Below are 25,861 nucleotides of genomic sequence, written 5' to 3' on the forward strand. Positions count from 1 at the left end.
TTTTAATGTAGGGGAAATCTGGGCAAGAACCAAGAAAAATTGTCCATATAATAAATTTTTAATTCATTGTCCATTTGTGAACAAATGCCTCCTAGGGTTATAGTGCTAATCCCCCAACACACACTGCTTCTAACAATGTATATTCTTAAAGCATATCACTTAAAGTACTTTGATAAGTATATTTCATTTTGATCAAAAGGTTCACAATTATATCATATGGCTTGCATTCCTGCTTGACATCCATAAGGAATGGAGACATTTTACTTTACCACCAAAAGTAAGTAAATTTTGTTGATTCCATTCACCAATTTTAATCCTCTCATAACATTCATCATCATTCAACTGACAATCTATCACTGACCTGTATCCTTGAGTAGCTTTTACCTTAATAAATGGTGGCTCATTAGTAAAAAAATGATGTAGTTTTACTTCATTTGTTATTTGAAGATTATAGAAATAAAAAATAAGAATAGAAATATTAATAAAGAATTTGGAGTCTGGAGTATGAATGAACAGAGGTCATCATTTATTCTTAAGCAAAGCTGAGTGGTAGGAGTTAAAGACTTCCCAAAATTTACTTAATTTGATGTCACTTTACTTACACCTCCTTCCATACAATCAATCCCAAAAATTGAATGTTATTAAAAAAAATCTAAAGTGATCAATTTAGTTGAGGATGACCTACTACAGTGATGCAGGGGAGTGCAACACTATACTTATTTTTGATTCTCACCCCATAATGTTTAGTTTTTAGCAAGGGAGCATCAAGTACTATTTTTTGAGTTTTTAGTATAACTCTACCAAGAATTGAACCTTCTCAATTTTCAACTCTAATGATGATGCTAAAGAGGCTGATTTAAATGTAAAAAAAAAAGGGGGGGTCAACAAATAAGTGCTATTAAAAGCAAAAAAATAATAATTTGAATCTATCAATCTGTGTAGCTTTTCAGTTTTGGAACTGTTAAGTGTTTGTAGTTTTTTTTCCTGATTTTATATCAAGTCTATAAAAAAACATGTCTGCCATATGAAATAAGATGGTTTGGTATAATGCAAAGTATTTGGAAATAAAGAACTTAAAAAAAAAAAAAAAGAAGGTCACTTACAATGAGTCCATTAACATTATTTTGTGTGATAAGACAATGGTGCAGCCACTCGAAATCTTCAAAGATTCTTTCCAATACTTTCGTTGTTCCATCACCAACCTGAAAACAAATAAGATTCATTTTCATAAAATTGCAATTCCAAGACAGACATTTCACTATTAAAGAATATAAGTCGGACTTTGATATAATTATTATGTAATCATATAGAGAGATTTGTATAAAACAGGAAACCGAGTTGGTTTGGTCACATTGTAAGAATGGAGGAGAGTGCACAAGTTAGAACATGTAGATAGCCTAATCAAGCCAAGGAAAACCTTGGTAGAGGTGATGAGAGATAAATAAAGATCAAGCTAGAGATATAGTAGTTTGGAAGTGAAATTTTAAAATCCGGACAACATATGTTAGCATGTAAAATGGGTGATAAACTGAATATGATGAGAACATATATAACAAAATAATACTTTTCTATCTTATAGCATATATATATATATATATATATATATATATATATATATATATATATATATACCAAATTGAGCCACAGCTCGTATATATATATATATATATATATATATATATATATATATATATATATATATACTAGCTGTGGCTCAATTTGGTGTAATGAAAAAGTCTAATAAAAAGAGAAAATGCATGTTTCTTATATTCTTAGTACAGCAATCCACTCCAAAAGTGAAAATGTAAAAAAAAAAATGGTAATCTTGCAGAATTGGATCCAGATCCTCAGGAGTTTCCGTCCAGCATGGCTTGGACTCGACCAACAATCAGTGGATTAAGCCGAACATTGCTAAAATGTGGAAACGCTAAATCGAGTTTTATTTTTTTTAATTTTTTGTATTAAAAAATGTGAGTTTTTAATTAGTATTTGGGTGAGTGGGAGGGGCGTTACAATACACAGATTTGAAAAAGTTATCCGAACACAAATAAATGAAAGCAAATGGAAGGTAAGTTATATTTCTACCTAATTGGATGATTTGTTAGTGTTTTTATTTAATGTAAAATGTTTAATCAGCTCAAAAAACAGTATTTATCAATGTATTTGAGAAAGACAAATGGTTGTGGACTCTGTTGAATATGTTAAGTTTGGGAAAATAAGTTAAAAACTATACAAAACAGTGTCAGAAAACCACCGAATATATATTACCGTGACATAGGCTGTCATATTTGGTGGGTTTCTGACAGCCTTTTGTATAGTTTTTTAGTTTTAACTCACTTTCCCAAACTTAACGTAATCAACAGTGTCCGCTACCATTTGTATTTTTCAAATATACCGATAAACACTGTTTTTCAAGACGAATAAATGTTACATTAAATAAAAAGGGTTTGTATTACTAAACACAGATACAAAAAAGTTGTCAAAAAATAAATATATAACAAATAAATGTTATCAAAAGTTACTTTTCTACCTAACTGAAAAAGATTATAGTGCTTTTATTTAATGTAAAATGTTTAATTGGTTTGAAAACATGCACTGTTTATCAGTATATTTGAAAAATACAAATGGCGACAGACTGTGTTAAACACATTAAGTTTAGGAAAATGAGTTAAAACTAAAAACCTATACAAAATACTGTTAAGAACTCACTCAATATATGTTACCGTGACATAGGCTGCCATATATTCGGTGGTTATTTAACAGTAATTTGTACAGTTTTTTAGTTTTAACTCATTTTCCCAAACTTAACATGTTTAAACAGTCTGCCGCCATTTGTAATTTTCAAATATAGCGGTAAACGCTGTGTTTTTCGAGCTGAATAAACATTTTACATGAAATAAAAACACTAAAAAATTATCCAGTTTGGTAGAAAAGTAACTTATCTTGCCTTTGATAATATTTGTTATACATTTGTTTTTTGAAAACTTTTTCGAATCTATGTGTACAGTAATACAAACCCAATAAAAACAGTAAAAATTATCCAGTTAGGTAGAAAAGTAACTTATCTTGCCTTTGGAAACATTTACTTGTTATATATTTGTTTTTGTTGATAACTTTTTCAAATCTTTGTGCAAGTACAAACCCGAAGGGTGTATTTTTCGGTCTATTTTTATTTTTGGTACCTCGCTATTTTAAAATAGTTTTTCCAAGTTAAATTTAAATTTCACGATATCTTTTTTTTCTTTTGGCATATTTTTTTACATTAGGTCCACCTCCACAATTTTCTTTAAAATGACTACATTTAACGGTTTTCGACTATGCTGAATAAGAAAGTCTCATTTAAAATTTGCAGAGACAAGTAGTTTTTGAGATATAAAAACCTGTACTATGCACTATAATTCACTGGCGCCCATGAATAAACACCCCAACCTCCCCATATTAAGAATGGCCTTCGGAATAAACACCCCTAACCTCCCCATATTAAAAACGGCTTTTGGAATAAATACCACCATTCTCCCCATGTCAAAAATTGGCTTTTGGAATAAACACCCCCAACCTACCCATATTAAAAATTGTGGAGGTGGACCTAATGTGAAAATTTACCTTTTGTTTTTTAATAAATTGTTAGCTGAAAGCACAAATCTGCCATATGATTTTTTTTTTAATAATAAATTGTAAATAATAAATTGTTTTTTTTAATAATAAATTGTACCTATTTACTATGCCTCCCCACGGAGCAGAGTTAGACACTAGGGTCGTTTTTTAACGTGGAGAGAAGGTACAAAAATAAAAATTGTCTCAGTTGTGAAGGATTTCTCCTCCACCGAAAGAGAACAAGAAATAGAAGTGCAGCATCTGAAGAACAGATACTACACTTTGATCTTGACCAAAAGGCCAAATTAATTAATAATAAATTGTAAATAATAAATTGTTTTTTTAATAATAAATTATTAGTTGGAAGCACAGAACAGTTACAAAACACCCTCCCCTCTTGATGGTAAGAATGGCTGAAAAAAAAAAAAAAACAAATAAAAATAAAAAAAGATATTTCAGCATGTTTGTTACCAAAATGCATATGTACCGTGAATTTTCTTTGAAAAAAAAAAAAAAACTGAACTTTCACCAAAGAATTTATAGTTTAAATAAAGTTCATATTTTCTCATATAGACACAATTGTTAAAAAAAAAAAAATTAAAAAACATGCATTCCCAATTTTGTTTTTACGACAAAGATGGTTTTGTTAAAGTTCTTTGACTTTTATGTTTCAACTCAAAACGCATGGGAAATGAATTTAAATTTTAAAAATAGAGGATGTTTTTTTTTTCAAATATTTTTATTTTATTTAATATTTTTATAATTTGATATATTAATTTATTTTAATAACATAAAAACATTCATTGACTCTAAGGAAAGTGTCTGAAAATTTCAATTAAATTGGTAATGTAGAAATATGGTTTTATTGATAACGAACGAACCAAAAATTACCTTTATATATATATATATATATATGTTATTTCATGTATCCACATACAATTTATAAGGGGATATGATATTTCTGTATCAATTTTCAGTATTATTTTTTATGAAAATCGCTTGAGACAAGGCATGAAGCCACTTGATGTAAGAAGTTAACAAGAACGAAAGCTGATTACTGCAAACAAAGGAGATGCCGATTGACCTCGGTCTTTTCAAGACCAAGGTTAAAAGTAGAAGGAAAACAGTGAGCAGAAAGAGAGTTCCATAACTTTGCAGTCCTTTGAAAGAAGCTACTGGAATAGGAAGCTGTATTATGAGGAGGTATTAAAACAGCAAATTGATGGAGATCTATAGACCAATGAGTCAAACAAGCTGAAACAAAGGAAGCAGGGAATAAATAAAACATTTCTGAGGAATACATGCCATAATAGTATTAGGCAACATCATGTCTGTAATAGTTAGGTTGCAGTGAAGGAGAAAGTGTGGAGCCAATCAAATTATAGATACGTTTCTGCAATTAATTAAGAACCTTCAAACAGGAAAGAGATTCACCAGCCCACATATGACAACGATACTCCATACATGGTCAGATAGTAGATTTGTAGAGATAGAGAATAGTCTCGAGTGTGAGAAAGTGTTTAGAGCGATAGAGATAATCTATTTTATGAGAAGCAGAAAGAGCAATGGATTTAATATCAAAAGAGAAAAGACTAATAGGACTCCAAGAAATATTTGATGAGAAAGAAGTTTTAGAATCAATTTCTAATCGCGAGCAGAGCCATCCATAAGAATCTCAGGATGAAAAGCGACATGCCTATGATTGAAAGACAATAGCTGAATCTTAACAGGATTAAACAAAACAAGCCATTTCATGCTCCAATCCATAATAAAACCCAAATCAACTTCTAGATCAACTGCATATTTCAACTAGTCAGAGAAAGATGGAGGAGAAACAATACCAGAATAGAGAGTGATCTCATCAGCATAAATGGTAACTTTCTGAATAATATTCTCTGGAGGATCATTTATATAAGGAAGTAACAATGTTAGATCTAGAATAGAGCCCTGGAGAATATTGGCATTGATAGAAAAAGAAAATGAAGAGTTACAAGCTTCGATCAGAAAGGAAAGACCTAACAATATCAAGAACTTTACCATCAATGCCACAACCTCAAAGTTTATGTAGAAGAGCAGGATGCCACACTGTTGAACACCTTTGAAATGTCAAGTGCAATGACCTTGAACTTGCCTGAATTATATCCAAAGCAACAAATCTATTCAGTTACAACAGTTCATAGATCAGCTGTTGAATGAAAACCATATTAAACATCACTAAAGAGGTCCAGACTTTCCAGAAAATGAACAAGCCAGCCTTTACTCATAAGTGTGAAACATTGAGCATAAAAAATTTCTATGCTATCAAAATATAAACATGCTTCAAGTGATTACTTCTCTACTCCAACTGAAGCTTTCAACCTTTCCACATTTATATTACACTAGCTGTACCTGGCCACACATTGCTGTCGCTCTGTTTGTTTCAATGAAAAACAAAGACAATGTTTATGTTCTCAATACTTGTGGATACACAATTTTTGGAGACTTGTTAATGATTATTGCAAACGCCTAGTGAACTGATAAGTGCAATATCTTAAATTAAAATGGTATATCAGTTGAAGTAATTCAATGCAGATTCACTGTCCATTCTTCCTTAGGTTGACAGAGAGAAAAACATGAGGGTTTAATTTTACTATGGACATGTGAGCACAGACTGTAAAATCTCATAAATTAAAAAATCTAGTTGAGTTCTTTGTATGAAAGTATAGTGTTTTATCTCTATATAAATAAAATGAACTCATTTTTTCCCCCCGTCTGATTTTGACATTAATAGGATTAAAAATCAAGATATTTCATGCAAATAATATGCACAAACGGCAGAACAATATCTGAGGTGTGTTATAGGCTTATTATTTCTCAAATTCCTCGATAATCTTAGATTTCTATACTTTTTCTGCTGAGAAGTCACGGCCAAAATCGGTTAAGATCAATGGAAGTGGTAAAATATTTTCTCTCTAATAAATTCCTCCTCCCCCTGCCACCACTTAACACCGTTTGGGGATCGTTCACAAGAAACAGTTGAGAAGAGAACACCGGTTTGGCTTCGTAGTTCTTTCATGTGAAGTTATTTAAAATCACTAAACTAAGCTGCAGTGCTCTGTGGCGTAGTGGTTAGCGTGCTGGACAATTCACATTATATTTTCACGTTCGCGCCGACCTACCGTAGTCGTTTTTTTTTTTTTTCCTAAACAACTGGAATGGACTTTTCTTGGTGGCCGAACTGTTAACGTTGCAGATGTTTTTTTTTTTTTCACACTTTATTTTCCTACTTTTACTCATGACTCCGGGTTTGATCCTTCCTACTTACCTACCATAACATTTTTTAAACCCCCCCCCCGTCCCGGAAACAAACACTCGGGCAACGCCGGGTACCCCCGCTAGTAAATAATAAATCGATGGGAAAAAATGAAAAGAAAACTGTTTATAGAATATACCAACAAATTTAGTGGAAGACCAATGATAATTCAGAAGGAATAAAGAAAGGAGAAAGGAATTTGTAAATGTTGTAGGAGAAGTTTAAAAAAAAAAAAGGAATTAGTTTTGAAAACTACTCTTGCAGAGTTTGACCTGGATAATCAGGATTTTCCGTCAGTTATGGGTCGGGCTCAACTAGCAATCATTAAATGAAGCCGAGCGACGTGATAGACGCAGACAAATTTCCAAACAAATAGAAATACAATAAAAAAAAAATGAAAATGTACTGTAAATTTACTGAATATAATTTTATTTAATTTTCTCAAGAAAAGTTATGCAATGTCTATTTACTTTTATTTTTTTTTTGTAACTGTTTTAACAAAAGTGTTATTTTTTTTAGACTGGACACAGGCACACAAACACATGTATGCACAAACTATAATAAGAACCATTAGCGACGCGCAGTGAGAAAGAGAGAGGGGAGGGGAAGAGTAACCCCTTCACAAACAGAATAATAGGGAACAGCAGTTCTACAGGTACAAAGCAACTAAGTGTAATGTATTGTATGCATACACAAACACACACGACTGTAACAACCTAAGCATTAAATGAACTTGATGCTGTGTGTAGTAATATGTTTCTTAATGATGCCATATTGTAATTTTAGTAACCGTTTGTTTATAAAGAAAAGAATTGGATTCTGAATTATGAGAATTTTCATAGCTCAGCCAATCAGAATGGATAGCTTTTGGCAAGGGATCCTTTATTATTTATGAATCAGAAATTGGAAACATTATGTTAGGTCTATGTAAGTGATAGCTAGTTATGATTGGTGAAATCACAGAATCTGTGGAAAATGTAGAAATCATCCTAGTGACAACTGGGAACAGTGGTAGGACTAAATATTTAGAGAGAAAAATATGAACTTCCTCTGTAGATGTTATGATTGTGATGGTGTTGCTCATAGGATGCAATGTAGTATTTTAATTTCATGTCTGACTGTGCCTGTAATCGTGTTTGCAAGTTACATAAGATAGTGGCTATTAGTCTAGATGTATTGAATTTGTATATGGCATCTGTTGTTGCAAACCTACGATACTTTGTTCCAGAGAGGAATTTCTGCAGTCATTTTATATGAGGATTAATAATAACTTAATGGTAGCAGTTTCATATATGGAAGACATATAACATATATAAAAAAGAGCAAAATTTTCAGAATATTTCCACATCAATGTGTAAAGAAAATAAAATTGTTCTCAAAGTACAATTAAACTAGATTTAACTTTAATCATCATATTCGATTTAAAATATTTTTTTAGGCACATATTCTATGGCTTTTAGAAACTGACTTCCAAATTTGTCCAGCTCTGGTTAGGTCTTTATTTATCTCTCTTTCTCTCAAGTTTTTTCTTATCGCTTCGACTCATGTTTTCCATGGCCTCAACTTGCTACCTCAACTATGCTACATCTACTGACCCACAAACGGATTCATTCTTCAATATGCCCATGCCATCAGTTTCCTGTTTGGCATACAAACTGTCCAGCTTTAATCTTCCTCAGAGGTCATCAGATCTAAGCTGGTCTTTAACAGTCATATTACATGTCTTTCATCACTTTCCTCCCTGGGATTACAGAAATAATCAATCTATAGTAACAGATAAATACGTAGAAAATTTAAGACTCAACCATTCAAGTTGAATAATTGGAATTCATCTTTAATAACACTGCCCCAGTGATGATGTTTAATTATGCCGAAACAACAATGATTACATCGTGATAATGTTTGATTACCTGCTACCGTGGAGTAAGCTTACTCCAAATAAAGGAAGTTTCTAAAAAATTAAATTTACAAGCAGTAACGTGAAGTTACCCCTGAATTAGTATTGCTCCCAGGTCCACTTTGTCCTGCCTGTTATTAAAGCATCGAGCGCTACCAGATAAGCTGTTTGAAAATACTGACTTCCTAACCTAAAATGTACTAAACATTGCTATTATGTTTTTTTTTCTTTTCCCTTTGCAAAATATAATCATCAAAAACAGTTTTTCTACAAAACAATCAAATCAAACACGATGAATAAATATTTGAAGATATAAAGAACTTAAATAAAAACTTTTTTTTAAAACTACTGGATTTAGCATTAAATAATCTGAAAAGGGTTGATATGCCATAAAACAAAACAAACAAATTGAAAATTTTAAAGACAACAAATTTACTGATTCTACAAAATGGATGTAAGAAAAATTGAAACAGATACTAAAATCTAATAATGATGCATCCACTTGATCAATTGAGTCATAGAAAAACCTTTAAAAAATACCTTAGTAACCTCTGAAGATTAAACCGTCTTTATGATCTACGGACCCATCCTCAAACCCACAATTCGAGATCTTGTAATGTAGAGTCAATCCCCTTTTCCTTAGTAGAGAAAAAGCACGTTTTCAACACCCAAAGAAGGTTGCAGGTTGCAGCGACCGAAACATTGTGCTAATAACACCAAAGATGAGAATAATAGTCCGATTAATCAATATAGCACAAGCATTTATATCTCATCTCAAAAATTCAGAATTGCATGAACATTGTTGTTTTTGTTTTTTACTTTGCAGAACATGAATGAGTTTTACAACGGGAAAAGAAAAAAACAATAACATGGTGTATTTAATTCAGAAAGCCAGTATCTTTAGACAGCCTGATCTGGTAACACTAATTGTCATTTTGTCATGTTAAAGTCTGAGAAAGTCTTTCCATCACTAAACGTGCAGAGTGAATAGATGCATCTTAGGAATCAGTTTTTGTTATGGCAATAAATATTTTAAAAATCTTAAATATCTTATGTACAAATAAATTTTTTCAAAATTACCAGAAGTTGAACTTGTATCTAAAAGCATTCCACGAAAATATGAAAATGGAAACATGAACAAAATATAATTTCAAAACATTAAACAAGCACTACCATTCTGAAATTTAATAATTAAAAAAAAATAAGAATAAGCTGGTCCATCATGCTTCCGTTTTAAATAGTATTAACATCACTAAAAATGAAAATTGTGTGTGTGTGTGTGTGTGTGTGTGTGAGAGAAGATGCTTCTCAACTTATATAGTCAATAGATTTTGGATCTGCAGGTTTGAAATTTGGTATATAGCATATTCAGACATGTAGAAAACTTTAATCAGTCTCCATTCAGAAAAATGGGCTGCTAGGGGTCAAAATAAAAAAACTGGTATGTGGGGGGGGGGGTCGGATTTTTATTTATTTGCTGACTGTTCCATAAATGGTTCACATGACAGATTCATTATTTTTAAAATAAGTAGGTTTGAAAATTTTTTTTAAAGATCATGTCAAGCTTATCATACTTGATTTACTGTCTTTAGTTTTTTGTTTTGATCTTGACTTGAGTATTTTTTTTTTTTTTTTACCTACAAGGAGTGAACCGTTTAGAAAAAAAATAACGCTTGCATGCACATGTCTCTGCCTGAATTAAAATATAATATTTATGCATATTTTACAACTGGACAATATCTATGAGTAAGAAGGTGTGTGTGTGTGTATGTGTGTGTGTGTGTGCACACTTTTCAACCTACATAGTCAAAAGATTTTTGATCTACAAATTTGAAATTTGGTATATATGGTATTCAGACATGTTGAAAACTTTTTAATCCTTTTTAATACAGAAAAAATAGGTTCCTAAGGGGTCAAAACTGAAAAATAATTACTTCAGGGTCTCAGATTTTTATCTGTTTGTCAACTGTTTCACAAGGTTTGTTGTGTGTTGTTGTGTTAAACTGGTTTAATGGTTATCATACTTGACTCATTGTCTCATTGTCTTTAGGTTTTGGTTTTGATCTCAGCTCAAATATACAAGACGTGAACTGTTTAGAAAAAACATAATACTTGCATGCACATGTCTCAATTTCTTTTCAATTTTTTTTTTTTTTACTTCATTATTTTTAAAAGAATTGAATGTTATGTTTAATACCAAGCGACACTGGATATATCTAGTATTTTATATTCTTTGAAGTAACCATACAAGGTTTTGTCTGCTGATCAGACTGTCATGCTTCAATTTTAAATAGCAGTTTCCTCAGTCATACTAAAACTTGAAATAGCTTATTTTCTCATTCAGGTTTGATTTGGCTGTTTTGCTTCATGGCATATCAACCCTTTTCAGGTTATTTAATGCTGAATCCAGTTATATTGGAAACAGTTTTTGTGTTTCCAATTCTTTATATCTTCAAAAATTTATTCATGGAGTTTGGTTTGGTTGTTTTGTTTTACTGTATATTGACTATTTTTTAGTTATTTAATTCTGGAAAAAGTGTCTATGCTTCAATTCTTATATCTTTTTTTTTGTACAGGAAAATTGTTGCTTGTGTTATTTTGATTAATCAGACTTATTCTCATCTTAGGTGTTATTAGCACAATGTTTCAGTCGCTGCGACCTCCTTCAGGTGTTGAAAACATGCCTCTTTTTTTCTACAAAGGAAAGGAGATCCGCTGTTTCATAAAACATTTTTTCACTAATATTAACAATTAGTATAGATATCCCGAAAAATTGAGTCATAGAAAAACCTTTAAAAAATACCTTAGTAACCTCTGAAGATTAAACCGTCTTTATGATCTACGGACCCATCCTCAAACCCACAATTCGAGATCTTGTAATGTAGAGTCAATCCCCTTTTCCTTAGTAGAGAAAAAGCACGTTTTCAACACCCAAAGAAGGTTGCAGGTTGCAGCGACCGAAGCATTGTGCTAATAACACCAAAGATGAGAATAATAGTCCGATTAATCAATATAGCACAAGCATTCACATCTCATCTCAAAAATTCAGAATTGCATGAACATTGTTGTTTTTGTTTTTTACTTTGCAGAACATGAATGAGTTTTACAACGGGAAAAGAAAAAAACAATAACATGGTGTATTTAATTCAGAAAGCCAGTATCTTTAGACAGCCTGATCTGGTAACACTAATTGTCATTTTGTCATGTTAAAGTCTGAGAAAGTCTTTCCATCACTAAACGTGCAGAGTGAATAGATGCATCTTAGGAATCAGTTTTTGTTATGGCAATAAATATTTTAAAAATCTTAAATATCTTATGTACAAATAAATTTTTTTCAAAATTACCAGAAGTTGAACTTGTATCTAAAAGCATTCCACGAAAATATGAAAATGGAAACATGAACAAAATATAATTTCAAAACATTAAACAAGCACTACCATTCTGAAATTTAATAATTAAAAAAAAAATAAGAATTTGATTGTGAATGCAAACCTTCGTCGATTCCACAGTAAAGCTAAGTGTATCTCCATCCTTGACAGCATTTACAACCTGAACTTTAAATTTTGATTGGTGAGGAGAATTTTCAGATTTTGGAGAAGATGTGGAACTGCTGTCATCTTCAGAAATTATATCTGGATTATTTTCAGTTTCCTAAAATTAGAAAGAAACAAAATCAGTTGACAAAAATGAGAGAAGATGCAGTCTAGAGGCAGGGAAGACGCAGCGAGAAATAGAGAAAGAAGTGTAGCAAGGATGTAGGAGGAGAGAAAGAGAAACATTTTTATAATTCTGCCATTAAATTGAAAATGCTAATAATTAGAGTCCAAAGTATTATGAAGTAAAATACAAGCAGAATAGTATATATTAATAAAAGCACTCCTATCTTTCAAATTATTACTTTTAGGGATGGGATCAATGTGTAGTATCTGTTCCCATATTTATTTTTGTCCTAATCCAAAATGCATCTATTTGAGGAGCTGGATTTTCCTCACACCAAAAATCAACAATACGTCTAACACTGTCCTAATAGGGATTCAACTAAAAATATCCTTCCCTTGACCAGAGAATCCCAAACGAGACAGATGACCAGGCCTTCATGCACTTTAGACTAAACCTGCAACATAGCGTTAGTTACTTATGTTTCCTCTGCCGTTTTCTCTCGTCCCAGAACTGTACTTTAATCAAGCAAGTCTTTGAGAGCATAGATGCAGCAATCTTCCGTAGATACTAGCACTGGAGTACATGTATTTGGTGCCTTTAATCTCCACCACAGTAATCGGCTTGGTTTCTTTAGTTACACAGACGCAACTAGTAGCAGCACACATAACTTTTCTATGTTCCATTCCCTAACACAGGCAGGAATGTTCCCAACCCTTTTCCCAAATCGACAGGATCAGCAAGCCTCACTTCTAGACTTATTTCTGACCATAGTACACAAGGATTGTGTAACAAATGCCTATTGCCCACTTGGGAATGCTGATCATGTTGTGATAACGATAGACATCACCCCACGTTGAGAGCCATTGCTCAAAACGACAAGGGACTACAAAAAAGCTGATTGGGATGCCATCAGGGATTACATCAAAGATGCTCCATGGGAAAATATCTTTTCTCTTCCTGTTGAACAATGCACAAATGAGGTTACCGAATGGTTCAAAGCAGCAATTGAAGTGCATGTTCACACATGGAAGTTCTATAGAAAGCCCCATGTGGCACTATATCTTAGTGCCCCGGTTGTGGTGGTTGTTAACACCCCCAGGTGGTAATTTGGCCGTAAGCGGAGGGATATACAGAAAAGTGCAATCCCATGATTCTCTTTCTTTTCTTGATCTCTTTTTTGTCCAGACAGCATGGGTTAAGATGTATATTTTTGTCTCTCCGTAAATGAGAGGAGGGGGCACCCTCTCCCTCAACACTAGTTAAGGTTAGTTTTAATTGTGAAAGTCTGGGATATAAAAAACCTAGACACTTTGAAGGCCTGTGGGCCTAATTTCATCCCTGCTATTAAAAACATACTCCACTGAGATTGCCCCATGTCTCTCCTAACTCTTCAAGCCCAACGAATCTTGCTTTCCTGATTGCTGGAAGACTGCTTCTGTGGTACCAGTTTACAAAAATTCTGGTGAAAGAACTGACACACTAAATTATCACCCAATAGCCTCCTCCTTCTCTCTGCCAAAATCTTTGAGTCTTTAATTAATCAAGCACTGGTCCACCATCTCGAAGATACTAGACTTCTTTCCAACCAACAGTATGGAATTAGGCAAGCCCATTATACAGCAGATATCTAAACTGTAATCTCTGAACAAGACCATGCACTGGATAAGACAGAGGAAGCTAGGGCAGTAGTCCTAGATATATCTAAGGCTTCTGACATGGTATGACACAATCTTCTTATAAAAATAAAATATGAGATTACTAGACAAATACTAAACATAATCAAATCCTTCTTAAATAAGAGAAAAATCCAGGTTATCTTTGATACTTGCATGTCAAAAGGACAATGATATAAATGTGGGTGTGCTTCATAGGTCGATCCTTGGCCTTTTATTATTCCTCATATTCATAAATGACTCCATTGATAAAATTGTCTCAGAGATGAGTAGTTGGTTGGTTGTTTTTGTTTTACGGCATATCAACCCTTTTCGGGTTATTTAATACCAAATTCAAAGATTTGGAAGAAAAATTTTTTTTAATAGAATATATTTGTTGTTTTCAAGTCGGTTTCTATTTAACCCATAGTTGGAACCCTAACAGGTACTACCACTCTGGGTCAGAGTGGACCTGGGAGCAATGGCAATTAAAGGGTGGCTCCACATTCCCTAAAGCCCACAAGCTGGGGCCTTACCATTGGATATAGTTTAAGGTCATATCCAGGACCCCCCATTGAGGGACTTTTACCCTCTGCAGGGGGGCAGTCGGTGTATTCTAATGCCCCACCGACAGGGCCCAGAGATGAGTATATTTGCTGATAATACCATGCTCTATAACAGACACAAATGGAAAATGAATGAACACATATTTAAGGAAATGGCTGAAACCCTAGATGAAGACCTGCAATCTATAGTAGAATGGAGACATAAATGGATGGTAACATTCAATGCTGCTAAGACTAAGCTTCTTTCCTTTTATAATTACAAGAAACCTTCTCAACCACTGATCACCATGGCTAATGATACACTACCTGAAAGTAGTTCATTCATACTTCTCACCTTAACATTCACAGGAAACATGAATTGGAACAAATACATTGAGGGTATTGCTGTAAAGATGGGCTCTCTCTACTGTGCTAGAAAGTTACTTATGCATGAAAGTCACCTGGAGTATGATTGTCACATTTGGGCTGGTGCATCTGCTACTGGTCTCTCAATCCTAGACAGGATTCAAAAAAGAGTTGCCAACCTAATAGGTTCTGCATAGTCAACCAAACTCCAACCTCTGTCCCCATCAACGAAATGTTGTATTCCTATGTATTTTACAAGTATTTTAATGGAAAATGCTCCCATGAACTCCCCGCACTTGTATCAGTTCTACATAAATACCCCCCCTTCCCGACTAACCCAACGAGCAACAAAATCCCACCTCTAGGCTGTAGATATCCCTAGATGCTGGAAAGCCATCTACTCAAATAGATTCTTCCTTTGAATGGTGGCTAGACTTTGGAATTCCCTCCTGGGTCCCTGCTTCCCTGACTATACTGACATGCAGAAGTTCAAGTGTAATGTAAGCAGACATCTTGCTGTTCGACTCCCCACATAGTATTCCTGTAAATTTTGTCTCAAATAATAATCCTTACACCCAAGTGGCACTGTGCCTTGTTTGGAGTGAAAAAAAAAAAAGGTACTACTTAGCACTAATAAATAATTATTTGTAAAATAGAATTAATGAAACTCCATTTTCTAAAGACGTGCATTAAAATTGGGAATTCAGTCAAAGAAATCTGATAATTTGTGATTTTCATGTTTGTAAATATAGTAATAACTTATGCATTTTTTTTTTCCAGTATGTCACAAAATACATCTTTAAAAATGCATTATAATGTAGTTTTGTTTATTTTAATGCAACAGCAAGGTGAGAATTTCCAGATTCTTTCTTAACTGTCATTCGTTTTTTAAATGCAGCTAAGAAAATCATTTATATACTTAGAAATTTATACATTTTTTTTATTAATGTTATTTTGTAATGTTTCATTAGTATCATTTCAAATTTTCATTCATTTGGTTAAAAATTTAAAGATTTTTGGATTTAATTAATATTAAGTATTAATTTTTTTTAAAGTGTGGAATAGAATTATTATGCTAAATTAATTTCATTACCATTTCAATTCTCAACTGAAACAAAGAACATAAAACGAGTTTGTCTGTCGGAACAATAACCATCTGATTATCTTAGGGATAATGGAAGATATGCGCTGGGGGTTTGTTTAAAGTGAAACTGGTTTGCTCAGGACAAGTCTCACTCGCTTGTCCCAATCAGTCTGATCCAACTACAAGACACAGCTGAGGCAGCTGGAAGCCAGAAGTGATGACATCCTCCTACATACAGCGCCTGATATTTTCAAATTATCACCCATCTGGTACTGGCCAGAATCAAAATTGCTTAACCGGTGATCTAATGAAAACCGGTGTCAATGTAATTATGCAGTATCTTCCTAAAGACATGTTAATCAAAATCACAAATGCAATATTTTTCTTATCTCTAAGGCAGACGTTTCTGTAAGTCTTAGTAATTTGTATGCACTGTTCAAAATGCACAGCAGCTAACAGCTCCACACTCGGATTCAGTACCATGATCAGGAGGAACTATTTTGCAGTTTTGGCCTTTACTTCTCTACTGTATCTCAAAAGTAGAGCACCCACCTCCCTCTCTGAACTGGAGATCATATTGGTACTGGTGTAAGTTACTTTTCTCTTCAACACTCATCGTTTCCTTTTTAATGAGATCCAGTAGGATGCCTTCTCTGCTGCTTCCTGCACATCTGTCACAATTTCTTTTTTACTTGTGGATTTGTACAACAAAAACGATGCTGCAGTATGCTGATTAGCTCTCGCTCAACATATTGAGCTCCCACAGCCAAATGATTAATATTCCATTCCTTTTCCTGCTATTCAATCAGCAGATCACCAAACCATCTGCAATTGCAACATTATCCTCTCAGAGTACAGTCAACTCCAACATAATTCCAACCTCCTTTTCCTCTCTCCACATTACAAGATCTGGTCTTTGCCATGTAAACACCAGTGGTAAAGTCAATGTATTCTGGAGGTCTACTATAAAGTTCTATTTTCCTTGCCATCTTTCATCACTTAACTGTATCCTTGAATGACCTTTCACCACACATGTTGTTCCAGCTCTATGAAAGTTCATCTTCTTGATCTCTATTTTTGGTAGTTCTTCTACGTTAAACTTCTCTACTTTCTGATATAATAGCTTATTATATATATATATTATTATTACTTTTAGGACTTGGTTAAGTCTCCATGTGTATCACTTTTGACGCTACCTCACAGTTAGACAGATTATGTTTCAGAGTTCTTTTTCCCCACATCTGCATTTATCACCATTATACAGGTTGGAACGATGAAATTGTCGCCCTAGAAAAGACAACAGGATTCCATTTCTTTATTTGTTACTGACCATCTACTAGATGGCCAGTTGTGTACAAATCCCAAGAGTGATAGGAGCCTTCTATCATGTCTGAAAGTGAGACAATATTCAATGGGCGAGATCGGAGATGTGCCGCTGTACAACTCATGCTCTCTACTGATCCAAGTTATGACAACAGGACCATTGCCAGCACCCTCAAAATGCAAATCCACATGGTTCAATGCTTGAGAGCATAGTTTAACAAAGTTTTGGGCCACGGTTATGGTCTTTGGTGTGGGGTTAGGGTGATGAAAACAAAGTTTCCGGCCACGGTTATGGTTTTTGGTGTGATTTCAAGTGAGAGCCACATCATGCCACCTCACATCTTCGAAGTCGGTTTGAAAGTCAACATCAAAGTGTGCATGGATGTGCTGAAGAGTGTGGTAATCCCTTGTTGCAATTAGGTGGTCGCTGGCGGATGCTGGGTGTGGCAGCAGAACTCAGCGCCGGCCCACAAGTCCAAAGAGACCCTGGCTTGGCTTCAGGAGTATTGCTATGACTTTCTACATTTCTCCTTTGACCTGAACCCACTAGACTACTTCGTTTAAAATAAAGCTGTAGTGTTGTTTTATTTAGGGCAATAAATTTATCGTTTCACACTCTGTATACTTTCCATCGTACAAGATTCACCATGGAAGGCCTTGCATCATAGATCAATTTTATTAGGAACAAAGTTCTTGCTTGTTCCCAAGATCAGATCTCTTTTCATCTGATCTTCTGATTCATCAGACACTTTTCCCACCAAACACACTGACCTTGTTGATTACACTTCACCAGGTGTAGATATATTTTTCTTTGTTATCTCACTGACAACAGGATCTCTTCCTTGTCTGAAAGTGAGACAATATTCAATTGTGGGCCGGTGCTGAGTTCTGCTGCCACACCCAGCGTCCGCCAGCGACCACCTAATTACAACAAGGGATTACCACACTCAAAAAGGTCTTAAATTCTGCATACTTAGTCCTTCTCTTGTATCATGTACAGCACCACAATTTCTGCATGCTCTAATAGCTGTCTTGGTCACTTTATCTGCCTCCCACTTCTTACTTGGGGCAGATCATCTTTGATCTCTTAATCATTAGAGAAATGGAGCATAAAGACTCCTTACTTTGAACACCTTGTACTCCTCAACAATAGGTAGCTTCAGCTGTCTCTTTTTTCCAAATAATGCTGAGCTGTTCACAACATTCTTCATAATTCCAGCCATTTCTTTATGTAAACTCCACACCAGTGTCCGATTTATTCTACTCACATCATTAATACTTCATACATCTGCGATGGTAACATTATTCAATGGTGCAGACACTAACATTTTTACTATCCAGATAACTCAGTCTGTTGCTGGACTTCTCCCCCCCCCTTGGCTTCTGTCTGTACCATCTTCCCAAACTTTTCAGATTTCTATCTTACTATTGGAATCACTTCTATAATCATATTCCTTTTTCATTTTGCTTACTCTTTTAAAGTTTTTAGCCTTAAAACTCATTCTAGATTTTTAGCCTTAAATCTCATTCTGGACAGCTCAATAAGTGGTTCTACATGGTTTGTCACTGCTTTCATTCCTTCTGCATCCTTCGACTTTACATTAACATCATCCATAAATGTTCTTAATAGAGTCTTAACAAGTGTACTCTCACAATTTGTTGATCTCAACATTTCCATCACAAGTACAAACAAGATCACTGATATTGTACATCCTGCTACAATCCCAATCCCCAACCTTTTGTCAGCGAGTTGTGCATCTACATGTAAAGAGCACCTTGAATTGTTCATAGTATTTCATGATCGTTCTCTGAACAGTCTATCACGTTTTGAATCAGTTCATGTGATATTAAACCATATGCATCTGCAAGATCCAATCATACACTTACCACATCATCTTTTTCTTTTTTAGCTTGTTGGATACTTTGCCATATTGCATAAGCATGCTTGATACAGCTAGGTATTCCAAAAGTAGCTGCATTTTGAATGAACTCATTGATGAAGCCATTGCTTTGAACATGTTATCATTCCAACAATTGTGAATGCATTCTTTCCATCAATATTTTGTAATGATATGGGTCGGAATTGGCCTAACTCCTTGGTCTATTCTTCTTTTTGTAGATGATTTCTGCAATACAGTACTATTTAGCAACACCTTTAGTTCTTCACATCTCTCTTGTTAGAAAAAGACTCTATTGGAGGCATTCACAGTGCTTATACACCTTGTAGCTGACACTATCATTGACTGGTGAACTCTTAGCTCCTGCCTTTCTAATAAAGTCAACTTCTCTTTTCTTGATATCTGATATCGCTTACATAAAAAGCTACACCTGTTGCTTTTCTTACACCTTGTGTCAAGAGTAAATCTTTTTCTGTTTTCTTTGTAATATATTGTTTGCAGATGGTCCCACGTTCTTTAAAACATCCCAACTTTGCACTCTTACTCTCCATGAACAAATCCTTAGCAAACTTGTATGAGTTTCCTACCCTCTTCTTTTCCTCCTTCTTTGTTCTTTCGACTTTCCTTAAACCTTCTCTTCACATCTTCATATGGTTGCTACAGTCAAACTTTTTCTCCTTCTTTGTTCTTTCGACTTTCCTTAAACCTTCTCTTCACATCTTCATATGTTGCTACAGTCAAACTTTTTCTCCTTCTTTGTTCTTTCGACTTTCCTTAAACCTTCTCTTCACATCTTCATATGTTGCTACAGTCAAACTTTTCCTCCTTCTTTGTTCTTTCGACTTTCCTTAAACCTTCTCTTCACATCTTCATATGGTTGCTACAGTCAAACTTTTTCTCCTTTGTTCTTTCCTTAAACCTTCTCTTCACATCTTCATATGTTGCTACAGTCAAACTTTTTCTCCTTCTTTGTTCTTTCGACTTTCCTTAAACCTTCTCTTCACATCTTCATATGTTGCTACAGTCAAACTTTTCCTCCTTCTTTGTTCTTTCGACTTTCCTTAAACCTTCTCTTCACATCTTCATATGGTTGCTACAGTCAAACTTTTTCTCCTTTGTTCTTTCCTTAAACCTTCTCTTCACATCTTCATATGTTGCTACAGTCAAACTTTTTTCTTTGTTCTTTCGACTTTCCTTAAACCTTCTCTTTACATCTTCATATGTTGCTACAGTCAAACTTTTTCTCCTTTGTTCTTTCCTTAAACCTTCTCTTCACATCTTCATATGTTGCTACAGTCAAACTTTTTCTCCTTCTTTGTTCTTTCGACTTTCCTTAAACCTTCTCTTCACATCTTCATATGTTGCTACAGTCAAACTTTTTCTCCTTCTTTGTTCTTTCGACTTTCCTTAAACCTTCTCTTCACATCTTCATATTTTGCTACAGTCAAACTTTTTCTCCTGCAGCTGCTTTTATCCACCTATTTCTTAATTTTTTTTCTTTCTTCATCACTACAATTTTTATTTCCCTCCTGAATGGTTGACTAGATTTTCTTTGTTTTGGCAATTTTTTCATGTCCACTGAAAATCTTTCTCTTCCTTCTCCATAAATGATATCTGCTAATTTCTCCAGCTTTACCCTAGTGCTTCCTCTGCAATTCATCACCATTGTAATAAATTTTATGCATGTATTTGATACTCTCTAATAAATTTTATGCATGTATTTGATACTCTCTAATAAATTTTATGCATGTATTTGATACTCTCTAATAAATTTTATGCATGTATTTGATACTCTCTAATAAATTTTATGCATGTATTTGATACTCTCTAATAAATTTTATGCATGTATTTGATACTCTCTAATAAATTTTATGCATGTATTTGATACTCTCTAATAAATTTTATGCATGTATTTGATACTCTCTAATAAATTTTATGCATGTATTTGATACTCTCTAATAAAAGTGGTCATTGTGCAAAATTTTATTCTGATCAGAAAAATAATTTTTGTGTTATCAATGTCTCCATTGGATTGTCTTATGTAATACATCATACAAGAAATAAGGTCCAGATAAGACTGCCTTATCCTTGCATTGTCAGGTGAAGGGATGCAGCCTCACAACTGATTATTTGTTTTAACATTCTTCTAGTTGGACTACTTTTAAGTGGGCCACCCAATATAAGGAAGTTTTAATTCTTAATTTAATTGATACACCCTGATACTTCCTCTTAAATCTATGACGTTTTTCTAAATCTTTATCACTATGTAAATGTTTTGTAAAATGTACACTGAACTGTTTATATAAAAAAACAAAACTCCATTCTTTCTTATATAAATTGTAAACATTTTGAGTGTCGTATGTACTGTGTGAAGTTGAATTTAGGATTTAAAACTTTGTCATTTTCAACTGTCATTTTATATCAAAATTAATTATATTATTATAAAAAGGAAGAAAATTAAGACTAAATTTTCTGAATATTAAATTATTTAGATATTTTAACCAACATCTGTTTTGATAAAAAATAAACACTGCTCATGAACAAGAGGGTTGGGGTGGGGGGGGGGGCAATTTCTAAAATTAACCTCACCTTCCAGAGAGATAAATATTTTTTTTATTTATAATTTATTTTTTTGTTGTAAATTTATATACCAATACCAGCTACTTATCCACAGAAATGAAATTTAAATTGCTTTATTGTAATTTTACAAGGGCCAAAACATGGCAGAAAAAAAAAAAAAAAAAAAAAAAAAAAGAATTTCAAATAAGGAAGAATCAGTTTTACATATAAATTGAACATAAAACGTTGCAGGCGACTCTAGCTTGTTTTTATTTATTCAAGGGCAGGTAATACCTCGGGCAATAACTGCATTTTTGAGGCAACGGAGGGTATATTCATACTGAAAAGTTACTTTTCATTATCTAAAAATTAGTTATTGATAAAATTTTAACTAAAAGAAACAAGAAAATAAGACATTTAAAGATAACAAAAAAAAATATTTAAAAAAAAAATCCTGAATCCGAGTGGCAAAGCATTTCCCTAAAAACTTAACTCTACAACTAACCCTAAGCTTCAAGGTGAATGATTTAGAGTATGATATTAATCTAGTAGTCAATTTATAGCAAAGCCCCTACCCCCATCAATTCATATTGAACATTGTTCCAGAATCTCACCCTATCAAATTTGGTTAACTGCCCTAAAAAAAGGTTAGAATGGTCATTTTCCAATAAATTTATATGTGAAACCACTGTAAATTCTAAAATAATTGCTTTTTGTTTTTTACCAAATCTTTCAACGTGTTTAACACTGAATTACCCCAACTGCTAGAATCTCATTGTGAAAGTGGAGTAGTTGAGGGTGCTAATCTACATTTTTTTTTTTTTTTATCTAAAAAGAACTATAGGGGTGGGAGCATATCTTATCTAAGGTTCCCTTGTAAATAATTTGTGGAAAAGTAGTCTTTATTACTATTTGAAAGTTTCATAATTGTTTTTAACTTGTGTTCTATTTAAGACATAAAAGGAATGTTTAAAAAGAAAAATGAATTTTTTTTTATTACATTTCAAATCTGTACTAATAAATTTATGAGATTATTACGTATGTGCCTTTTGCCTTTCTTGTGACATTTTTTTAATCAACTAATCGATTATTTACTGGGACATTTTACAACAAAATTAAAAGGGTTAAAAAAAACAAAGATACAAATGTTACCAAAGGCAAGATAAGTTGGCCTTCTACCTATCTTGGCTAAGTTTTTTTTTTTTGTGTGTGTGTGTGTGTGTGTGTGTGTGTGTGTGTGTGTGTGTGTGTGTGTGTGTGTGTGTGTGTGTATGTGTGTGTGTGTTTTAACTAGCATTTATTCAGTTTGAAACACAATAGTGTCTCAAGTCAGAACTAGAAAAAAAATGGCTGATATTAGGCAGTTATTTGGAGGAGTCTTGATAATCGCTCAAAAATCGAAAGTTAGACAAAATATGGCCAAAATCTAATAAATTTTACCGTGAATAAACGCTTTAAAATACATTAAAAGATTTAAAAAAAAAAAACTTTATCCATGTAGGTAGAAAAATAACTTGTCTTTGGTAATTTGCCACCATTTCAGATTTCGTTTTGTTGTTTATACAGCAAAATGTTCAGAAATTTAATCCATCGCAATGCATTTCTGTGTCTTTGTAAACAAGTCAGCAATTTTACTTTTTTGTTAAAAAAAAAAGAGAAAAAACAATTACTTTGTGGCTTTTCGAAATTTGAAAGCATTTAAACTGTCGAATAGAAAAGTCACCAAAACTGACTAAGATTCGTATCAAATCCTCAATTAATTAAACGATTGAAAGTTTGGGGATTTATTTTTACACACAATCATTTTATGGATAGACATTAAAACAACATTTATACATTTAACAATTAGTTGTAGTTTTATAACAATTGATAATTTAATGATAACGTAATAAATTTTAATCTTCTGCTAGTAAAAAGACGCCCGAACAACATCGAATAAATACAGTCAGGAAGAAAATGTTTGAAAAAAAAAAACAAAAAAAAAAACAATAAGTTTTTTTTGTTGTTTGCTTTGTTTTGTTTTAATCATGAGGAGGAAAAGGAAATGAAGATGGCTAATGACTTTAGTCGTCGTATCCTCCAGAAAAAAATCACGCCCCCTTTTATAAAAGAAAAGTTTTTCTGGTAATATTGATTTTTCCTCCCCACCGGTAAAAATCAATTATAAAAGCTAAATAAAATATTAGTTGCCTACTAAAAAATTGTATTGATCGACAAATAGTAGTAGTAGTAGTAATAATAATAATAATGATAATAATAATAATAATAATAATAATAATAATAATAATAATAATAAAACAACAACAACAGAGTTTCCAAAAAGTATAAATGGAGTATTTTTTAAACTTTAAACAATTTTGCTAATAAAAACAAACGTGCTTTCTTTACTCATACTTATTGTGTTATGATTGTGTTTATTGATCCGCGCTATTTTTTAAAATAGTATTTTAAAGTTTAATTAACGTTTTATGATATGTTTTATCAAATTGTAAGTTACAGAATAGGTACAAAACACCCTCCTCTCTGCATGTTAAGAATGGCTTTCTAAATAATAACGTTATTATTTCAGCACGGATCAATAAGTGCACTAGTGCACTGCCACTGCACTAGTACCTTATTTTCTCCTAAACTAACTTTTAGATTTAGTTTGGTTCGGTTCAAATTATGTAGAAGCACTCTTATTTCTCAAAAGAAAAGTTTGCTGTTTTGAATTTTCCTGTCAGTATCTGGTTTTATCTTCGTTTCACAGAAAATCAATTAAAAGCTAAAATTGATACAAAAATAAGTAGATTAATAGCTGACAAGACAACTAAAAAAATAAAATAAAAAAACATGAGCAATTAAAATAAACAAAAATGGTACCCCTCTCCAAGAAATTAAATTCTACTTTTTTAGGCGATTACGTATGAACACCCTAAGAGATTTAGCGAAAATAACATTTTTTAATTTAGAATAGAGATCAGTTTCTTATATTAATTTAACGTAAAATAATCTCCCAGAGTCATTCTAACTTTTGACAACTATTTTACTAACCCTAAGTCCGACTGATAAGGTGTTTAAACCCGACGTAACAAAAACAAAAGAAACAGATAGTATCCCTATAAAAGAAAAAAGAATGGGTTAAGAAGAAGCACTAAAATAACTTAGAAATGATAGATTATTTTAAGTTAAATTTATTAAAATGATCCTCCATTCTAAAGTAATTATTTTCTTTTCTTTCCGCCAAGTTATACGTAAGCGCAGAGAAAAAAGTAGAATATGGCAGGTATTATTCTACAATGACCCCCCCCCCCAAAAAAAAGTTGGTATTTCTGTAGTTCACGGACAGTGCTGAAATAACATTTAAAAACACCATTCTTAACATGGGAAGGGTGCGGCTTTGTTAACTATTCTGTACTTTCAGCTAACAATTTAATAAACAAAAGATACCATACAAATTTAATCTAACTTGGAAATCTTATCTAAAACATTAGACGGTTCGTAAGCTGAGTAAAGTGCCAAAAAAGTTCTAAGTCACTGAAAATACTTATTTTGATAATGAGTGTAGGATTTATTTGTTTGTTGTCTACTAATTTCAAAATGTCAAAGCAGGCAGGGGTGGGTGTGTTCCTTGGACTTTGAAATAGATGAAATATTTGAAGATAAAGAATAGTTTAAAATATGTATATCCTCCATTCATTTCACAAAAGAAATGTTTAAAGACATTTAAAAAAAATAAAATCTTTTGTAACAAAAATAAATCGTGTTGTTATCGATCATCGGTTAAGCGGCAAAATAATAATAACAACAACAATAGAAAAGTTATAAATTGTGGAGAGAATTTAAGTTAAATTAAAGATTTAAGTATAAGATAAATAGGGAATAAGTTATATACTAGAAAAAAATGAATAAAAATAAATAAAACGTCAATTATGTACGTTTTCAGAGTAAAAAATTCTCTCTTCAAAAAATCAAGACTCCACAACCACAACTATTCTGATTTGTAATTTTT

General features: G+C 32.8%; 1 protein-coding gene across 1 annotated transcript in view; it reads right to left on the reverse strand.

Annotated features, from left to right (window-relative positions):
• The window catches only part of LOC145268229 (sorting nexin-5-like), a 58,275-nt gene that overhangs the window by 30,999 nt on the left and 1,415 nt on the right, over positions 1–25,861 (reverse strand). The window contains exons 2-3 of the mRNA XM_080123546.1: positions 12,276–12,434; positions 1,104–1,202 (exon numbers count right to left, since the gene is read on the reverse strand). Coding sequence (XP_079979672.1) covers positions 1,104–1,202; positions 12,276–12,434 — 258 coding nt within the window. The remainder of the gene's footprint in view (positions 1–1,103; positions 1,203–12,275; positions 12,435–25,861) is intronic.

The sequence above is a fragment of the Euprymna scolopes genome, chromosome 43 (assembly GCF_053919585.1).
Source record: "Euprymna scolopes isolate OS-2025 chromosome 43, ASM5391958v1, whole genome shotgun sequence".
Classification (NCBI taxonomy): Eukaryota; Metazoa; Mollusca; class Cephalopoda; order Sepiida; family Sepiolidae; genus Euprymna; species Euprymna scolopes.